This window comes from Gymnogyps californianus, chromosome 1 (assembly GCF_018139145.2).
Source record: "Gymnogyps californianus isolate 813 chromosome 1, ASM1813914v2, whole genome shotgun sequence".
NCBI lineage: Eukaryota > Metazoa > Chordata > Aves > Accipitriformes > Cathartidae > Gymnogyps > Gymnogyps californianus.
In genome coordinates this window covers 127,491,419-127,506,220 of record NC_059471.1, presented here as the reverse complement: position 1 = coordinate 127,506,220, position 14,802 = coordinate 127,491,419, and the positions used below count along the sequence as shown (strand labels likewise).

General features: G+C 48.1%; 1 protein-coding gene across 1 annotated transcript in view; it reads right to left on the bottom strand.

Annotated features, from left to right (window-relative positions):
• Positions 1-11,172: 11,172 nt before the first annotated feature.
• Positions 11,173-14,802, bottom strand: part of GAP43 (growth associated protein 43) — a 56,527-nt gene continuing 52,897 nt past the window's right edge. Inside the window, exon 3 of the mRNA XM_050910782.1 lies at positions 11,173-11,763. Within this exon, the coding sequence (XP_050766739.1) occupies positions 11,675-11,763 (89 nt within the window). The 3' untranslated portion in view covers positions 11,173-11,674. The remainder of the gene's footprint in view (positions 11,764-14,802) is intronic.

Sequence of the window (14,802 nt, the reverse complement as noted above, 5' to 3'; positions counted from 1 at the left end):
CTAGAGCCCTGGTTTAGTACCTAACAGGTTTGGAAAACGTCAAACTGGAGAGACAGAAAGCAAGGAAATGGAAATGAGTATACCTGAGAAGGATCTATTTTATATCATGGTGGGATGCAAGACAAGTCCATTTGCTCTTGTTTTGTGCAAGATGGGGATGATGCAGATGATACTCTGAGAACCCACCTGGCCCTGATCTTTTGGGACATTTCATACAGCAGAGTGCAATGGCACTGTTTATTACACCCTTTCTCCACACTTCCCAGCAGGCTCCTTGCTGTGTCAGGTACTGCAGACAGGGCATCCAAAATCCAACACGCTTCTGCCCTGTCTCATCAAAGCTCTGGACTTTCCCTGTATCCTAGCACAGCACTAGTGCTGAGGCAAGGAGGAAACTAATTGCCTCCAAGCATTTTTCATCAGCCTGTGCAATTCTTACAGAGCTCTGGCCTTGCAGGTTATGAAGATAGGCAGGGAGACAGATGTTGGGTGTATGCATGTGACGGGGGTGGGGGGCAGCAACTCCAGATAGCGCTCTCTGCTTAATTGGTTTCCTTCCTTTCCCACTGTATTAATCACCTCCCTGTGCATGCTGCCCAGGGCTCATTTCGAGTCATTTTGTGGGCCTGGTGAGAGGGGCCGTGGGAGTGGATCACTTCCCAGCAGCCTCTGGTCAGAGCCACAGGTCCCTTTATCTGTCTCCCTGGCTCCACAGCAGCGTACTTTCCACCCAGTCCCTCTTCGATGCTCTCTAATGGAGGAGGAGGTGAGCATGAAATGGACTGCTAAAACCTATGAATATTTCAGAGGAAAAAGTCAAGGGACTCCATTAAATCCTCTTCAGTCTCTGCAAATGGAGCTGGGGGCGGGTGTGCTGGTTAATGAGAAACTCCAGCGGCATTCAGGCAATGTCAGGAATGCACCTAGCAACTTCCAGGCTGGTGTGACCGCGTGATGCTTTCCAAAGCCTCCCTTTTGCACTGTCCCCATAGAGCCACCTAGCACTGCTGCCATCCGCTCCTTCCCCAGACAAGCCCAAACAACTCTGCCTCACGTGTCTTCTGCTGCTGCAGCCTGCTGCTACATACCTACCCAATATTCACCACCCAGCTTACCCCAGTTGTCCTCAGAGGTACCTCTTCCCACTATCACACTCATACCATGCCAGACTCCCCCTGAGCTGCCCAGCAGCCCTTTGGATGGCTTTTAACCCAATGTCTTCCTATAGCAGCCCATCACCTACCGGCACACTGTTTACCAGCATCCCTCCCAGCTCACCTGCCATCTTCCACCAGCCCCTTACCAAGCCCCCATCCTCATCACAGCCTCCTCGAGATGGCTTTTACCCCCCCGCCAGCAAACAGCTAGAGCGGCGGCAGCTTTCAGAGCAACAGCCAGACAGAGCCTGACAGCCCCATATGTTTCGGCAGAGACAGTTCCTCCCTCTAATGGGCCCAGAGGAGCACGGCTTTCAAAGGATTCAGCGTGGAAGTGACAGGCTGGAAAGCCTTATTAATGGGCTCTCCGCCGGCGAGGGGCTGGGAGGCAGAGAGTGCCAACAGCCCAGCGGCGCGGCTGTCCGGCGAGGCAGAGCCAGCCCTCCCCAGCCGCCAGCCTCCCGTGGCAGCCCGTGCACCAGTGCTCCACAGCGGCGAGCAAGCCTTCCTCGCCCTCCCCTTGGACATGAGACAGGGTAGCGATGCCCCCGGGTTCTTCGGCTTTTTCCTAGGGACCAGTCAGTGTGCGAGGTCTTTTAAGTTTATGCACCCTGCATCGCACTCTGCTCTTCCAGCCCCGGCTCCCAAACGTGCTCTGTGGGGTGTCTGGCACGAGGCTTGGCTGTCATGAGCGGAGAGGAGCCTGGGGGCAGCAACCCATGGCTGTAGGTCTCCTCTCTCTTTGCTACTGAGAAGCGGTGGGGTCAGGAAGCTGAAGTGCCAGTGCTCAGAAACCGCTCACCCCTTTGCCAGGTGCTGGCATTAAACCAGGAATTGTCTTTTGGTCTTTAAGTGGCTTCTAGAGAAGGTGACCCATCATCACTCACAGGGCTGCTCCTCATGGATTTCTTCTCCATGGCTTCCAGGAACATTGGTCCTCCACATCCAAAGCCACCACTGTCTCCCTTGTTAGACATCAGCACCCCCTTAGGCCACCATTAAATCTAGCAGTTTCTTAGCTTTTGCTGTGTTGTTCCTAAATCACTCAGGTCTGCCTCAAAAATGAAAGAGACCCAAGAAGGAAAGCCTCAGGCCCTGGGCAAACACAAGGAAGAAGACTCTACCCCACAGCACCCACAGCGAAATCGTCCCTGCACTTAAACATGAGCTGCTGCACAGACAGGAGTTGAATGAGGCTCATTGAAACTTACACCACAGACTGACTGACTGTGTGTAGATAAATAGGCCAAGGATGGGCACACCAGTGTAGAGGGGGAAAATTGAACCTTCTCCATGAGACCTCTCCTCCAATGAGAGAAACATTTTTTCCCTCTCTGGGTCAGAGTCCTGAGGACGGCCACAAAACTCTTCAGAAGACCGTCTCAAGACCAAAAAAAGCATAATCATGGGCTCAGTAGAGAAGGACCTCACCAGCAGTTTTCAGTTCACCCCAATTAACCCTTCTTTGTTTTCCAGCCAGTGATGACCTGTACCACCCTTCCTCTCTCCCACCACAGACAGATAATAAGTCTTATCTCTCTCTTGGCTTAGCATCCACCCATTGCTCCCAAGTGCTAATTACATTTTACTCATAACTTGCTTAATCAACTACCTTACTTAAATTAAGCACAAAGCAGTGCCATTCTACCTGTACCCAGCTTGTAGTTTGGGTTGTAGACTGGTGCATTTACAGAGGCTGAAGTAGCCCAAGCCTTTTTCTGCAGCTATGGCAGTCTGTTTCATAGAAGCTACCACCTCTCTGCAAACCCTGCCTCTGAGAGAAAGGGGCTTTTACTTCCTTGCCTCTCTTATTATTCATGTTCACTGTTCCATGCCAAGCTAAATGAAAATTATTTCCTCTTTAATAAACAAAAGTGGCTCTACATGGAGAAAAATAATTTCATTTTTAATAAACAAAAGTGATCTTAGGTACAGAAGTGCATTATTTCCTTTGTCTGGCTTTTTCTGCTCATCTTCAGAGGGCAGCAGCCCCTGTCAGACTGGATGCCAGCTCTGCATACAGTGGTAAAACAGGGCAAAGTGTAGCAGATTAGGAGACTGTAAATGTCTATTACAGGGTGCTTCATGCTGCCTGCTGGGTAAAGGATAGCAGACTTAGAAATTTGAGTGATAATATGAGAAACACTGGTCTTTTGCCGGTGACCTCAGTAGAGCGATGAAGGTGGCAAGTCTGCCGTGAAGCTGTTGGCACTGTCAAAAACCAGGAAAACCTGAAGCTCCGGTTGCGGTTTCCCCAAGGAGAGGAGGTCTCCCTCAGCCCACTGTGGGCTAAGCTGGGGGACCACCATGGGAATCGGAAACACATCACTCACTCACGTCTCACAGAAGCTATGGAAAGGCTGTCGGTGCAGTCCGTGAGTGTCAGCAGCAATCTGAAGGGAGTTCACCTGGGCAGCGAGGCAATGGGGGGCGAACACCCGAGGTGAGTCACGGGTCATTTTGTACGATTCAGGCAGAAAGTTTATTTCCCGCTTACAGTGGCAAGAGCATGACACTGGAAATCACGCACAATGAGCTTTGTGTGCCTGGTTAGAAAGTCTCTGGTGGAGATTTACATTAGGCTGAGTGTTTCAGGTGACACACGTGCCATGGGACAACCGTTCAGCCCCCTGCCCCACCTCTGCTGTGTAGAAGGTAAAAGAGGGCAAGGCAGCCTTGCTACCCCAAGACAACCATTTACTTGGAGGGAGGTCCTTGGCTGCCCCTTTACAGGTGTTTTGCCCCACTGAAGCGAAGCCAATCTGCCAGGGTTGAGCCCTGCAATCTAGCGATGTGGCTAATTGAAACCACTTGATTTTGAATGCTAAATATTTGTTTGCACACAAGCTGGAGTCCACGCCTTTTTTGGAGAAGCCACAGGGCAACTGATGATTACATGCAAGAATACAGACATCTAATTGTGTCATTTTCATTTGTAAATTGGCACTTTGTCCAGAACCCACGTGAGGTGCTGAGGTCTGCTCTGTTTCCCAGGCAGCTCCTTGGAGCCTCATCAGGAATTTTCCTGGGTCCTTGCTAAGCCAGCTGCTGCATTTCAGAGATGAGTTGCAAGTGATTTCTAAATAGTGGTTGCAAAGCTTCCTGGGATGAATAGATGTGATAAAAATGCTTGATTTCAGCTCTGCTCTTGAGCTGCTGACAGATACAGCACAGCATTAAGTCAGCAGCCTAGCACAGCTTGGGCAGCAATTGCTGCTCTGTTCATATTTCTTTGCACTTGGCACAAAGTTGATACTGAGGAAAATAACTTGGTGGGACTTCTTAGGTGCTGAAATATATATTCCTATCTCAAAAACTTCTGGAGTTTCCCAGTGAACTACTGAAGCTTTAAAGCCAATGAGGAATTTGATACCTTTAGATACACTTGCACAAGGTTGCCTAATTGTCTAAAAAAATGTATTCCATTTTGTACTCACTTTTCCTTAAACATGCTGAGTGCTTTACTGAATGGTGATCCACATCACCATTTCTACACCCAAGCAGATTCCCTTACTTAGAACATCCCAGGCCCAGCATTTTGCCACGGACGTTTTGCAGATACGTGGTGCCGAAGCACAGCTTCCCTAGTGTCCTAGTTTGGCTGGGATGATAGACTTAATTTTCTTGCTAGTAGCTGGTATAGCACTGTGTTTTGGATTTAGTAGAGAATAATGTTGATAACACACTGATGTTTTTAGTTGTTGCTAAGTAGTGTTTATACTAAGTCAAGGATTTTTCAGCTTCTCATGTCCCAGCCAGCAAGAAGGCTGGAGGGGCACAAGAAGCTGGGAGGGGACACAGCCAGGACAGCTGACCCAAACCTGCCAAAGGAATATTCCATACCATATGACATCATGCCCAGTATAAAAACGGGGGAGTTGGCCAGGAGGGGTGGATCGACTGCTCGGGAACTAACTGGGCATCGGTCAGTGAGTGGTGAGCAATTGCATTGTGCATCACTTGTTTTGTATATTCTAATTCTTTTAGTGTTATTATTGTCATATTATTATCATTATCATTATTATTATTTTCTTCTTTTCTGTCCTATTAAACTGTCTTTATCTTAACCCACGAGTCTTACTTTTTTCAATTCTCTCTCCTCCATCCCGCTGGGTGGGTGGGAGTGAGCGAGCAGCTGCACGGTGCTTAGTCGCCAGCTGGGATTAAACCACGAGAACTTGGTTCAGCTTGGTTTTAGGCAGTGTCTAGACAGCCACACGCTAGCCTTTCCTGGGTCAAGAGCATCTGTGGTGATGTCTGTTTCTTATTATATAAATACCTAGTACTTTTGCACAGGGAGACCACATCTTGCATCAGGCCTGTATCTTCTACCTCAATAGATATTTAACAAGAGTAAAAACATACCAGGCCTTTTACTTCATCCTTCATTTTAACACAGCTTTTCACCCAGACAGAACAAGTAGAAAGTATTTCTTTCTACAGTAATAGGACTTGACTGAGAAGGTCAAGGGAGAATGGAATGATATTTTTCATAAAAGCATTGAAATCCTACACAAGGAGAAACTCTATTCCAGGAGCAAATAACTGCACACAACTACACGTATCTATAAGTGAGAGACTTTATTTGAACCAATTTTTCAAATACAGACATCTGTATTATTCTCACTTCTTGGGAATGTTTTCTGCTCATTTTTGAAGCTTGCAACCTTAGGACAATATTCAGGACATAAGTGTACATTAGATCTCTGCAGATGGACACATTCATAATGCACAAGTACAATGAGTGAGAGACTCTTTCCAGATCCTCACACAAGAGCATCGGAAATGGGCCGCTCTAATCGTCAAGTTCTGCTCTTATTAGCTTCCAGACACGTCACAGTTCTTGATACTCTCTAGGCTGTAGCCACCTTCTTCAGGCCCCGATTTACTACTGTGTTACTTCAGCTGTATGCCAGTGTAACTCCTCAAAATAGGGCTTAGGCGATGCACAGGGATGTGTTTCGTTCATTGGGAACAGGCATGAGCAGAAAAACCAAGCTATTGGATGAACGGTTCACCTAGGATTTTCTTTTGTGAGAGTAGTCTAGGTCTCAGGCTGGGATTTATTTTTGGAAGTGACCAGTGGTTCTGGGTGTGTAATACATGAATCTTGATGTTCAGAGTATACGGGGGACCTGTGGATTGGGCCCCAGCGAGGTGTCTCTCAAGTTGGGCACTCCAGACGTGAGCCACTGGGGTCACTAGCCTGTTCTGCAAATCTCGACCTTCACCTCTTCTTCCAAGTATTGCTCAACAGAGGAATGTAGTAATAAAGCATTGTAGGCAAGAATGCAGGCTCGCACATGACCTGAGATCAACACCCTGAAAAATGGATAGAGGGTAGCGCTTTCAGGACCACCTAAATGACTCATGATCTTCAGTTCCATTTTGGAAAATGACTGGAGTGTTTTATGCCTGAGACCCCAAATTCGCTGCAGAGAGGAGTTCGGACATCCTTCAGCGTCTGGGCCTTAGGAGCTTACGTCTCTTTGAAAGCCAGTGAAATGTGCGCTCTCAAGTGCCCACGTCACTTAGGTTATTCTGAAAACTGTACCCTATATACATACGGGTAGATAAGGGGCAGACTTTCGCAGGCACAAGTGGCAGTTAGACATGTAACTCCCATCATTGATTTTTTTTTCCCCCTCGGGGACCTGGAAAATCCCCCCCCGAGGAGTTGAATCCTCCTCTCGCATTATTTTCACACCAGATTAACACCACTGGTTCCAGTGGAGCGACTCCTGAGTTACCCCGGTGTGAGCGAGAGGAGAACCAGTCCTGAGGTGCTCTAAATATCCAGTGAAAGTGCTAATGTGGCAATGCGGAAAAGCAGGGAATCTGAGCACAGGCCTGGAAGAGGACCCCCACCACCCCCCGCGTCGCTGAGCTGCAGGTGACCACCGAACAGACTTCTTAGCCAAGAGGGGCCACAAAAACATTCATTCAGACCCTCCCCTCCACCTCTGCAAACCACAGCTGCTCTGCTTCCTTCCTAAGACACCTATGACAAACACCAGACCTTCAGTACAAAAAGCCTCACGTGCCATTTGGAGACCACAGAAAAAAAAGAAATAACTCCCGTGGGGAGTTCGGTAGGAACTCCCTCTTTCTTTTTTTCTTTTTTCTTCTTTCCTTTCTTTCTAAACCCCTCTCCTCCAGTCATGGCCATTTTTTTCATTTAGAGTAACACGTTCCCCAAGCGATGGTGTTTACATTGTCACCATAGTTGAGTTCCTTCTAGCTAAGGCCTCTCACGGGGCTGCATTAGGGTTTGGGGTTGGAAAACACTGGGTCTGAAGGGATCTCAGCAGGATGCCCTTCCTCTCCCTTTGGAATGTGGCTCACGGTGGAGCTTCTTGGCTGATGCAACTATTGCAAGGGTTGTGGGTTTTTATATGCTATCAATGTAGACAGTCTGTGGATGCCACAAGCGTCGCAAAGCAGACCAAATTCATGCGAATGATCTACTGCATTGACGGGGAGTGTTAGGTTGGGATTTTTTATACTTTTCCAAGGCTTAGTCTAGATGAGGTGAAATGTCAAGAGCTGGCCTACAGCTGGTATGAGCATTCAGTATAGATGTGGATCACTAGTATATCTTACTACAGAGGCATGGAAAAAGCCCCTCTCAGACTCTGAATTTCCACAGCACTGTATGTGAGGTCAGGCACCATATTCCCAGTGTGAGTCATTCTGACATGCCCTTCCCTCTCCATACATAAAGTAACAACCCCAGACACCTCCAGGCAAAGCTATATCCTCTTCAGGGAGAGAGGATTAGATATATACTCCCTGGGGAATTCGTGTTGGTTGTTGCATCAGGAGTAGTAGAAAAACTCCAGCTACTCTGCTGGATACTCTTTGCTCCACTCTTTACTTCTGGGACCTCCTGCCTCTTGTGCTGCTCTCAACTCACTTGATATCCTGCTAGAAAAATCGTTCCTCAAATACCCCTGTTCTCCTTCCAGTTTCCCTCCCATGCTACATCCTTTACACTGTTTCCTTTTAGCCTTTTAAAATCTGGCTGAAGAGGCAAATCAAGGAAATCCAAATGCTTTTCTCTGATCTCTTCCTGTACCCTGAAGACAGCCCAGCTTCCTATACAAACCTTGTGTATTACACATTAAACGACTGCCTGCTCAAGGCAGGGTTTGTCTGTGTGCTCTCTCTCACGCTCTCTTTGCCCTGACTCTCTGGCAGGATCAGGACACGGTACAATAACAAACATAGGGGGGTGCTTGGTTACAGCTAGTAATTTTAAACTGGAACCAAGGGAGAGGAATTAGTGTTTAAATTATTTAGGTTTGCAGTTGGTAACCACATACCCCGTTCTCTTTGTGGGGGAAAAAACCAAAACAGAAAACCCAACCCTTTGTTCTCTAAGCAACATGGCAAAGTATGTTCTTACAAACGGTGACAAAACACGCGCAATGCCCCAACCATCAGCCAAGGGGGAGGCAACATGCGAAATGCAAAGATAAAACATCCCTGGGGAGAGAAAAATGTTTCTGTCTTTTGAGGAGGGAGGAAGGCCTATGTCCAGGAAGACATGAAAGGCAGTTTTCTTTTCCTTATAAAGTTAAAAATAGTAATAGTAAAGTGGAGGCAAGATGAAAAGTTTGGGGTCTGAAGTCAGAAGAGCCAGAAGACCACGCGGTTTTTGCAGAAACAGGCAAGACAGTCCTTAAGAAAACTCTTGTAAATGGTCATGACCGGAGACGAGGCTAAACAAAAATTGCGCTCTCTCCTTCCTGCCTCCTCCCAAACACCTCTCCCACAAATCCTGAGAGCTGAACCTCAGTTCTCTCGACTCGGTGCTAGAGACACGGGGCGTCTGCAACTTCTGAGCTGGGCTGGGCACCTCATGTGCTACGAACAGCAAACATACTCTATGCCTCTCCTCCCTACGCCTCAGCCCCCCCGTGTCCATCAGAGCGCTCTCCCTCCCCAAACACCATCCACCCCCCTGCCGCTTCCACGGCAGAAATGGACAGGGTGGTGAGACCTGACATACGGTCCAAGCAATGCCTGATGTCCGCGCTACATTTGCTGAATTGAGGTCAGGCTGGAAGGTGTCTCAGGGTTTACCACCCATCATGACATGGGAATATTAGCATATATATCGTTTATGAAGTATGACACAATACCTATCTGTCAGTCAGCCCATCTTTCTACCTATTTAGTCTGTCTAATCTACTTTAGCTAGCTACGTTTCACTATCTCTATCAATCATCTATTGCTCCATATTATCTAATGTCTTCCTGTCTCTCTCTCATCTTTTTCACTCTAATCTTTCTTACTCTAGCTATACTCCCCTCTCTCTCCCTATCATCCATCTATCCACTTGAAAATCTTCCCCCCCCTCCTCTCTCTAATCCCTGTTTTTAAAAAACTCTGTCCAATCTCTCTCCCACTCTCTCTTTCCCTCTCTTTTTTTAAATCCTCCCACTCTCTCTCTCTCTCTCTTATTTCTACACAATGCCAGGAAGCACACGGAAATGAATCCTGACGTGTTTTGATGGCACTTCCAGTGAGCCGTCTACGTTCAAACCGATCACCTCTGAGGAGACACCATTCATCTTTTCTCCCTATTTCCAACAAAGAGATGGAGGAGAACAAAGGAGTAGGGCAAGGAAGGCCAGCCAGCCCTCTGAAGGCCACGGGGCTGCCACTCCAAGCATCAGCCGCCATAGGATGTTGGGGCTGTCAGCAGACCCATCTTTTTGGTGTTACTGCTGCGAGGCCAATTTAATCGTGGCCCTGCAGCATCGTACAGCTGGCTGTCATTGCCAGTGCGGCCAGGAAACCATGCACAAACTGGTGGGAAAGCACATGATAATAATCAGGGCAGTGAAAGAGCAATAACTGGGCTTTTATGAAAGCCCAGTTACCACTGAACACATTTTAACTGTTCGCTCTCGCAGCTCATAAACAGAGCAGCAGACCCTGACGGCTGTTCAGGCTCAGGGCCGGACGTCTGTCAGTCCTCCACCGGGACAGGCTGGGTCTAGCGGGCGTGCGGTTGGCACGCACCAGGGAACATCCCGCACCCCGTGCAAAGTGGTAGTGGAGATTCACCGGGTGGTGCTCTGCCCGCGGCACCAAGCCTGCGCCACCATTTTAGCTGGCTGCAGGGGAAGGCCATAAACAACAGCTAAAGGCCTTGGCCCTCGTTAGAGCTGGGTGAACCATCCCAGGTTTCGCCAGGGAGCAGGAATGAGGTATTTCTCAAAGTGCCATCAACTGGCTCTTACACCACCAGACCTTGTCCGGCCCACGTGCCTATTTATTCAATACATTGGCCCAATTTATTTTGCCAAACAGAACACTTTTGGAGGGCCACACTATGCTACTCAGTGACTTCTCCAACTCCAGTCCGATGGGGTGAGCATCATTCTGCTGCCAGGGGGAGCTCAGGCCCCGGGACCCTGTCCCCTCATGGCCCTTGGTGCACCCCTTGGCAGGGGTCAGACCTCCTGCATGGACCACAGCTGGTTCCTCTGCTGGCTCATCCCTCCAAGGTATCCTCTCTGCTGGCTCATCCCTCCTCATACTTTTCCAAATCAGGGCCTAGAGGTCTTCTAGAGGGCCACTTATTTTGTCCTTTCCTAAAACTGATTTTGCTACTTTCATTATTTATGTTAGTTGGTGCTAACACCTCACTCAAAATCCAAGCCTGCTTCCCTTAAAAATCCCCTCAACAGTGCCAGGGAGAGTGGTCGGTCACTGACTGGTGGCCGAGGAGCGCAGCGGGGCCATGCAAGAAGCGGCCCACCAAAGCCCACAGGCCAGCAGGATGTACGGCAGCATAGAAATGCGACACGGTGGTATTAATGATCATTATTCTCATTTATTATAATTATTGTTCAGTTTGAAAAAGGAGCCTGGAGCCAAGCATTATGCTAATTGGCACATTTTTTTTTGTTGTTTTAGTTCCAAAAACAAACTGGGGTTTAGTATTATCTTTTGTTCATTTGTTTGTTGGATTTGGTCTTTTTTTTTTTTTTTTCTTTCGTTCATTCCATCACATTGAAAAAGGAAGAAAAGGAATTTTTTTTTCCCTCTTTTGTTTTAACTCACTCTGTAAGTCTGGACTCCTCGGATGAACGTAACATTGCACACACACACACTTGGAGAAGGGGGGGGGGAGAGAGAGAGAGAGCGCGCTCGCGGTGGGCAGACAGACACACGCACGCGCCAGGTCAAAGAACTCTGATACAGTGCAAGAATTTTCCCAAAATGATTGGATCATCATTACCAAAAAACTCGCCATAACAACACCAAGAAACAAAGAAATGTTTAAGCCACACTGTTTGACTGGGATTTTTCCTGCTTTTTTTTTTTTTTTCTTTAAATGTTTGCCACACAGAGAGAAAAAGGGTTTAAGTGGGAATGGGAGAGGGACGGACAGGCTCACAGATGTGAGCAGGAAGGGGGGAGATCGAGATTGGGGTGGGAAGGAAGGATAGAGGATAGGGGGAGGGAGGGAGGGGCAATGGGGAGTCATTTCTTAATGTTCAGGCATTTTCTTGGTCCGCCTTGCTCTCTTCTTCTTTCACCTCTTCCTGCTGGGCACTTTCAGTAGGTTTGGTTTCTTCTACAGCATCTAGTGGGGAAAGAGATGGTCCAGGGTTAGTCAGCCATGATCTAGAGCATCCTGCATGTGCACACAGCCATCACATGATGGACTGCATGGCTTCAGGCTTCTCTCTCCCCAAAGTGACCCAGGTCTCAAAGTTCCTGGCATTTCTGCAGCATGGAAAGAACGTGCCAGGGTTCAGCCCAGCAGGCAAGTGTGCAGCTCTCACAAAACACCTCCAGCCCCGCCAGAAACTGTGTGCAACTGGAAGGAGCTGCCTAGCTCGCTGCTGATGTGGCAGGCAACCACCATTCATTCATCAGGTGCACTGATTAGGCTCTTGGCTTACTGGCTAGTTCACACACCCTTTTACTGAACCCACTGACTGTGCCAACCACTGTTGAATTGTTGCCCCCTAATTACCACTACGGATCCTCCCATCCAAGACTTAAAGAGGTCACGCAGAGAAAACTCTACATGCACTTGAAGCTTGCAAGACCCAGAGGGAAAATTTTATATAACTCAGACTTCTCTCACACTGAACAGAGATCTAAAGAAATGTCTCTAGCCTTCGAGAACGGGAGCCTTCATCCGGGAGGTTGTCACGTCTCTCCAGTTTTCTGGGCTCTCCTTTTGAAGGCAGAGCTGCCCCAGGGGGAAGGAAAGAGTGTAACTGGAGGCGGGGTCTGCCTGTCAATCAGACACCTTGTTCTGGCACACCCTTCACATGAGAAGTTAAAAGGAATGCTAGGAGCAATCCCACAACAATGAACTAGACAAGGGATCAGAACCGAGGGGAAGGCAGAGGCAGCCGGGAGGGACAAGGCAAACGAAAGGAGCGCCCCTCAAGCTGGAGTGATCTTACTGCTGGGTTCATCCAGCCGGGGACACCATGCCCCCTTCATTGCAGCAGGACGGATTTAATTGTCTCCGAGTTCCTGCTGACCAGCTCTGATCATCTTTAGATCAGGGTACACTAACATGTTCCCAGGCCTCTTTCAGAAACCCCACTAAGGTCTATGCAGTGTGTGGATTGCTTTTCACAGGAGAAGGCGATGGTTCACCCAGGGCTGCAGGGCTGTAAGGCAGAATAATCCACAGGGGTCTTAGTGCACTGTAGTGGCTGGTCTGCACCATCGCCATCTCTCCCCATTCCTCACTGACTCCCCCTCACACACACACATACACACAGACCATGGAGAGGCCAAGCAAGCAGCATCACTCCAGACTTGGGATGAAGAACAGGGAAAAGAAACAAGTGCTGAAGGGCTGGGTGGTGTGGGACAGACCACAAGATTGGTATGTCACATACCTCAGTGCTGGCACTCGACATACCTCCGTAGCATCACTGTATCTCCGGTGGTCATTCAGAGAGGACTGTGGGGTCCCTGGACAGTTCCTGGCTTCTCTGATGGGCTATCAGATTACGTTATACCAGCAAATAAAATGGGCCAGGGACTGTTCCCTGGCCCTGAGGCCAGTTGGCACCACACAGCTCATGTCCATATGGCTAAACTCTCTTACTCTCCAGAACAGGGTGGCTGTGTCTGGGAGCTGTCTGGGGCAAAGCTAGTTGGCATATTCAAAAATCACACCATGGCCCACGCTGTCAGCTTAACAATAGGGATGTTCACATGCCAATGTTTAGTTTGTGAGGATTAGCATCCTCACACCCATGTTTAGCATTAGTGAGAATGCTAATTGGGATGTGAAACTTTCCTTACTGACACCGTTTATGCGTTTTGGCCTGGTCCATTCAATGCCATCAGATGGCAGACTTGTATTTGCTTCCAACACTGGCAGTAGGTGCTGCATTCCGGCTTCCCTCTCCCTCTCTGCTCTTCAGCCTAGCTTTTAAATATGTTCCTAGGCACCACTTCCATATGGATCACCTTTAAGATGTGTGTAACTTCCTATCCTGAATTGTCTTCATTAAAGGCTCTGCTTCTGGACCTTCAAATACTTTTTGTCTTAGTAAACTCTGACTGTTGATTTTCCAAAAGGAAAAAGTCTGTGGGAACATCCCCGTGGCCTGAGCCCCTGCACCTGCAAACCCCCTGTCAGCAAAAACATCTGTGGACCTTCTTTCCCTTGATACTGAACAGCTAAACAGAATGCTACTCAAGGCCTCCTTCTATATATGGTACAGCTACAACCATGAACCAAAGACAAAATAGGCTACTGATTAAAATAGAATGCAAGTATCATTGCAAGGCTGTCCTGGTTTCGGCTGGGACAGAGTTAACTTTCTTTTTAGTAGCTGGTACAGTGCTGTGTTTTGGATTTAGTGTGAGAATGATGTTGATAACACTCTGATGTTTTAGCTGTTGCTAAGTAGCGCTTATCTTAAGCCAAGGACTTTTCAGTTTCCCATGCTCTGCCAGCAAGCAGGTGGGCAAGGAGCTGGGAGGGAGCAGAGCCGGGGCAGCTGACCTGAACTAGCCAAAGAGGTATTCCATACCATGGAACGTCATGCCCAGTATATAAACAGGGGGGAGCTGGCCGGGAGGCGCGGATCGCGGTTCGGGAACTAACTGAGCATCGGTCAGCAGGTGGTGAGCAATTGCATTGTGCATCACTGGTTTTTTTTCTTCCCCCCCCCCTTCTTTTGTTGCATTCCTTTTCATTACTATTATTATTATATTTCATTATTACTATTGTTAGTATTATATTTTACTTTAGTTATTAAACTGTTCTTATCTCAACCCACGAGTTTTACTTTTTTTTTCCTTTGCTTTCCTCCTCCTCACCCCACTGGGAGGGGGAGGGGGAAGCGGCTGCGTGGTGCTTAGTTGCTGACTGGGGTTAAACCACGACAAAGGCAAAGCAGGCCAACTTGCCCTAGTTTTTTTAATTTTTCTGAATGACTTGATCACACTCCACTGTGGAGGGGAGTCCTTTTAATCCTGCTCTTCTCCAAGGCATTCATAGCAGGAGACATGTTGAATTGTGGAGCCGAGAGTAGAATCCCAATGCACGACCATCTACCCCTAAATCTGAGCCAAAAGACTATCGCTAGCCAGCAGCACAGCATGCTTTGCTATAAGGCTTTGATAGATCCTAGTA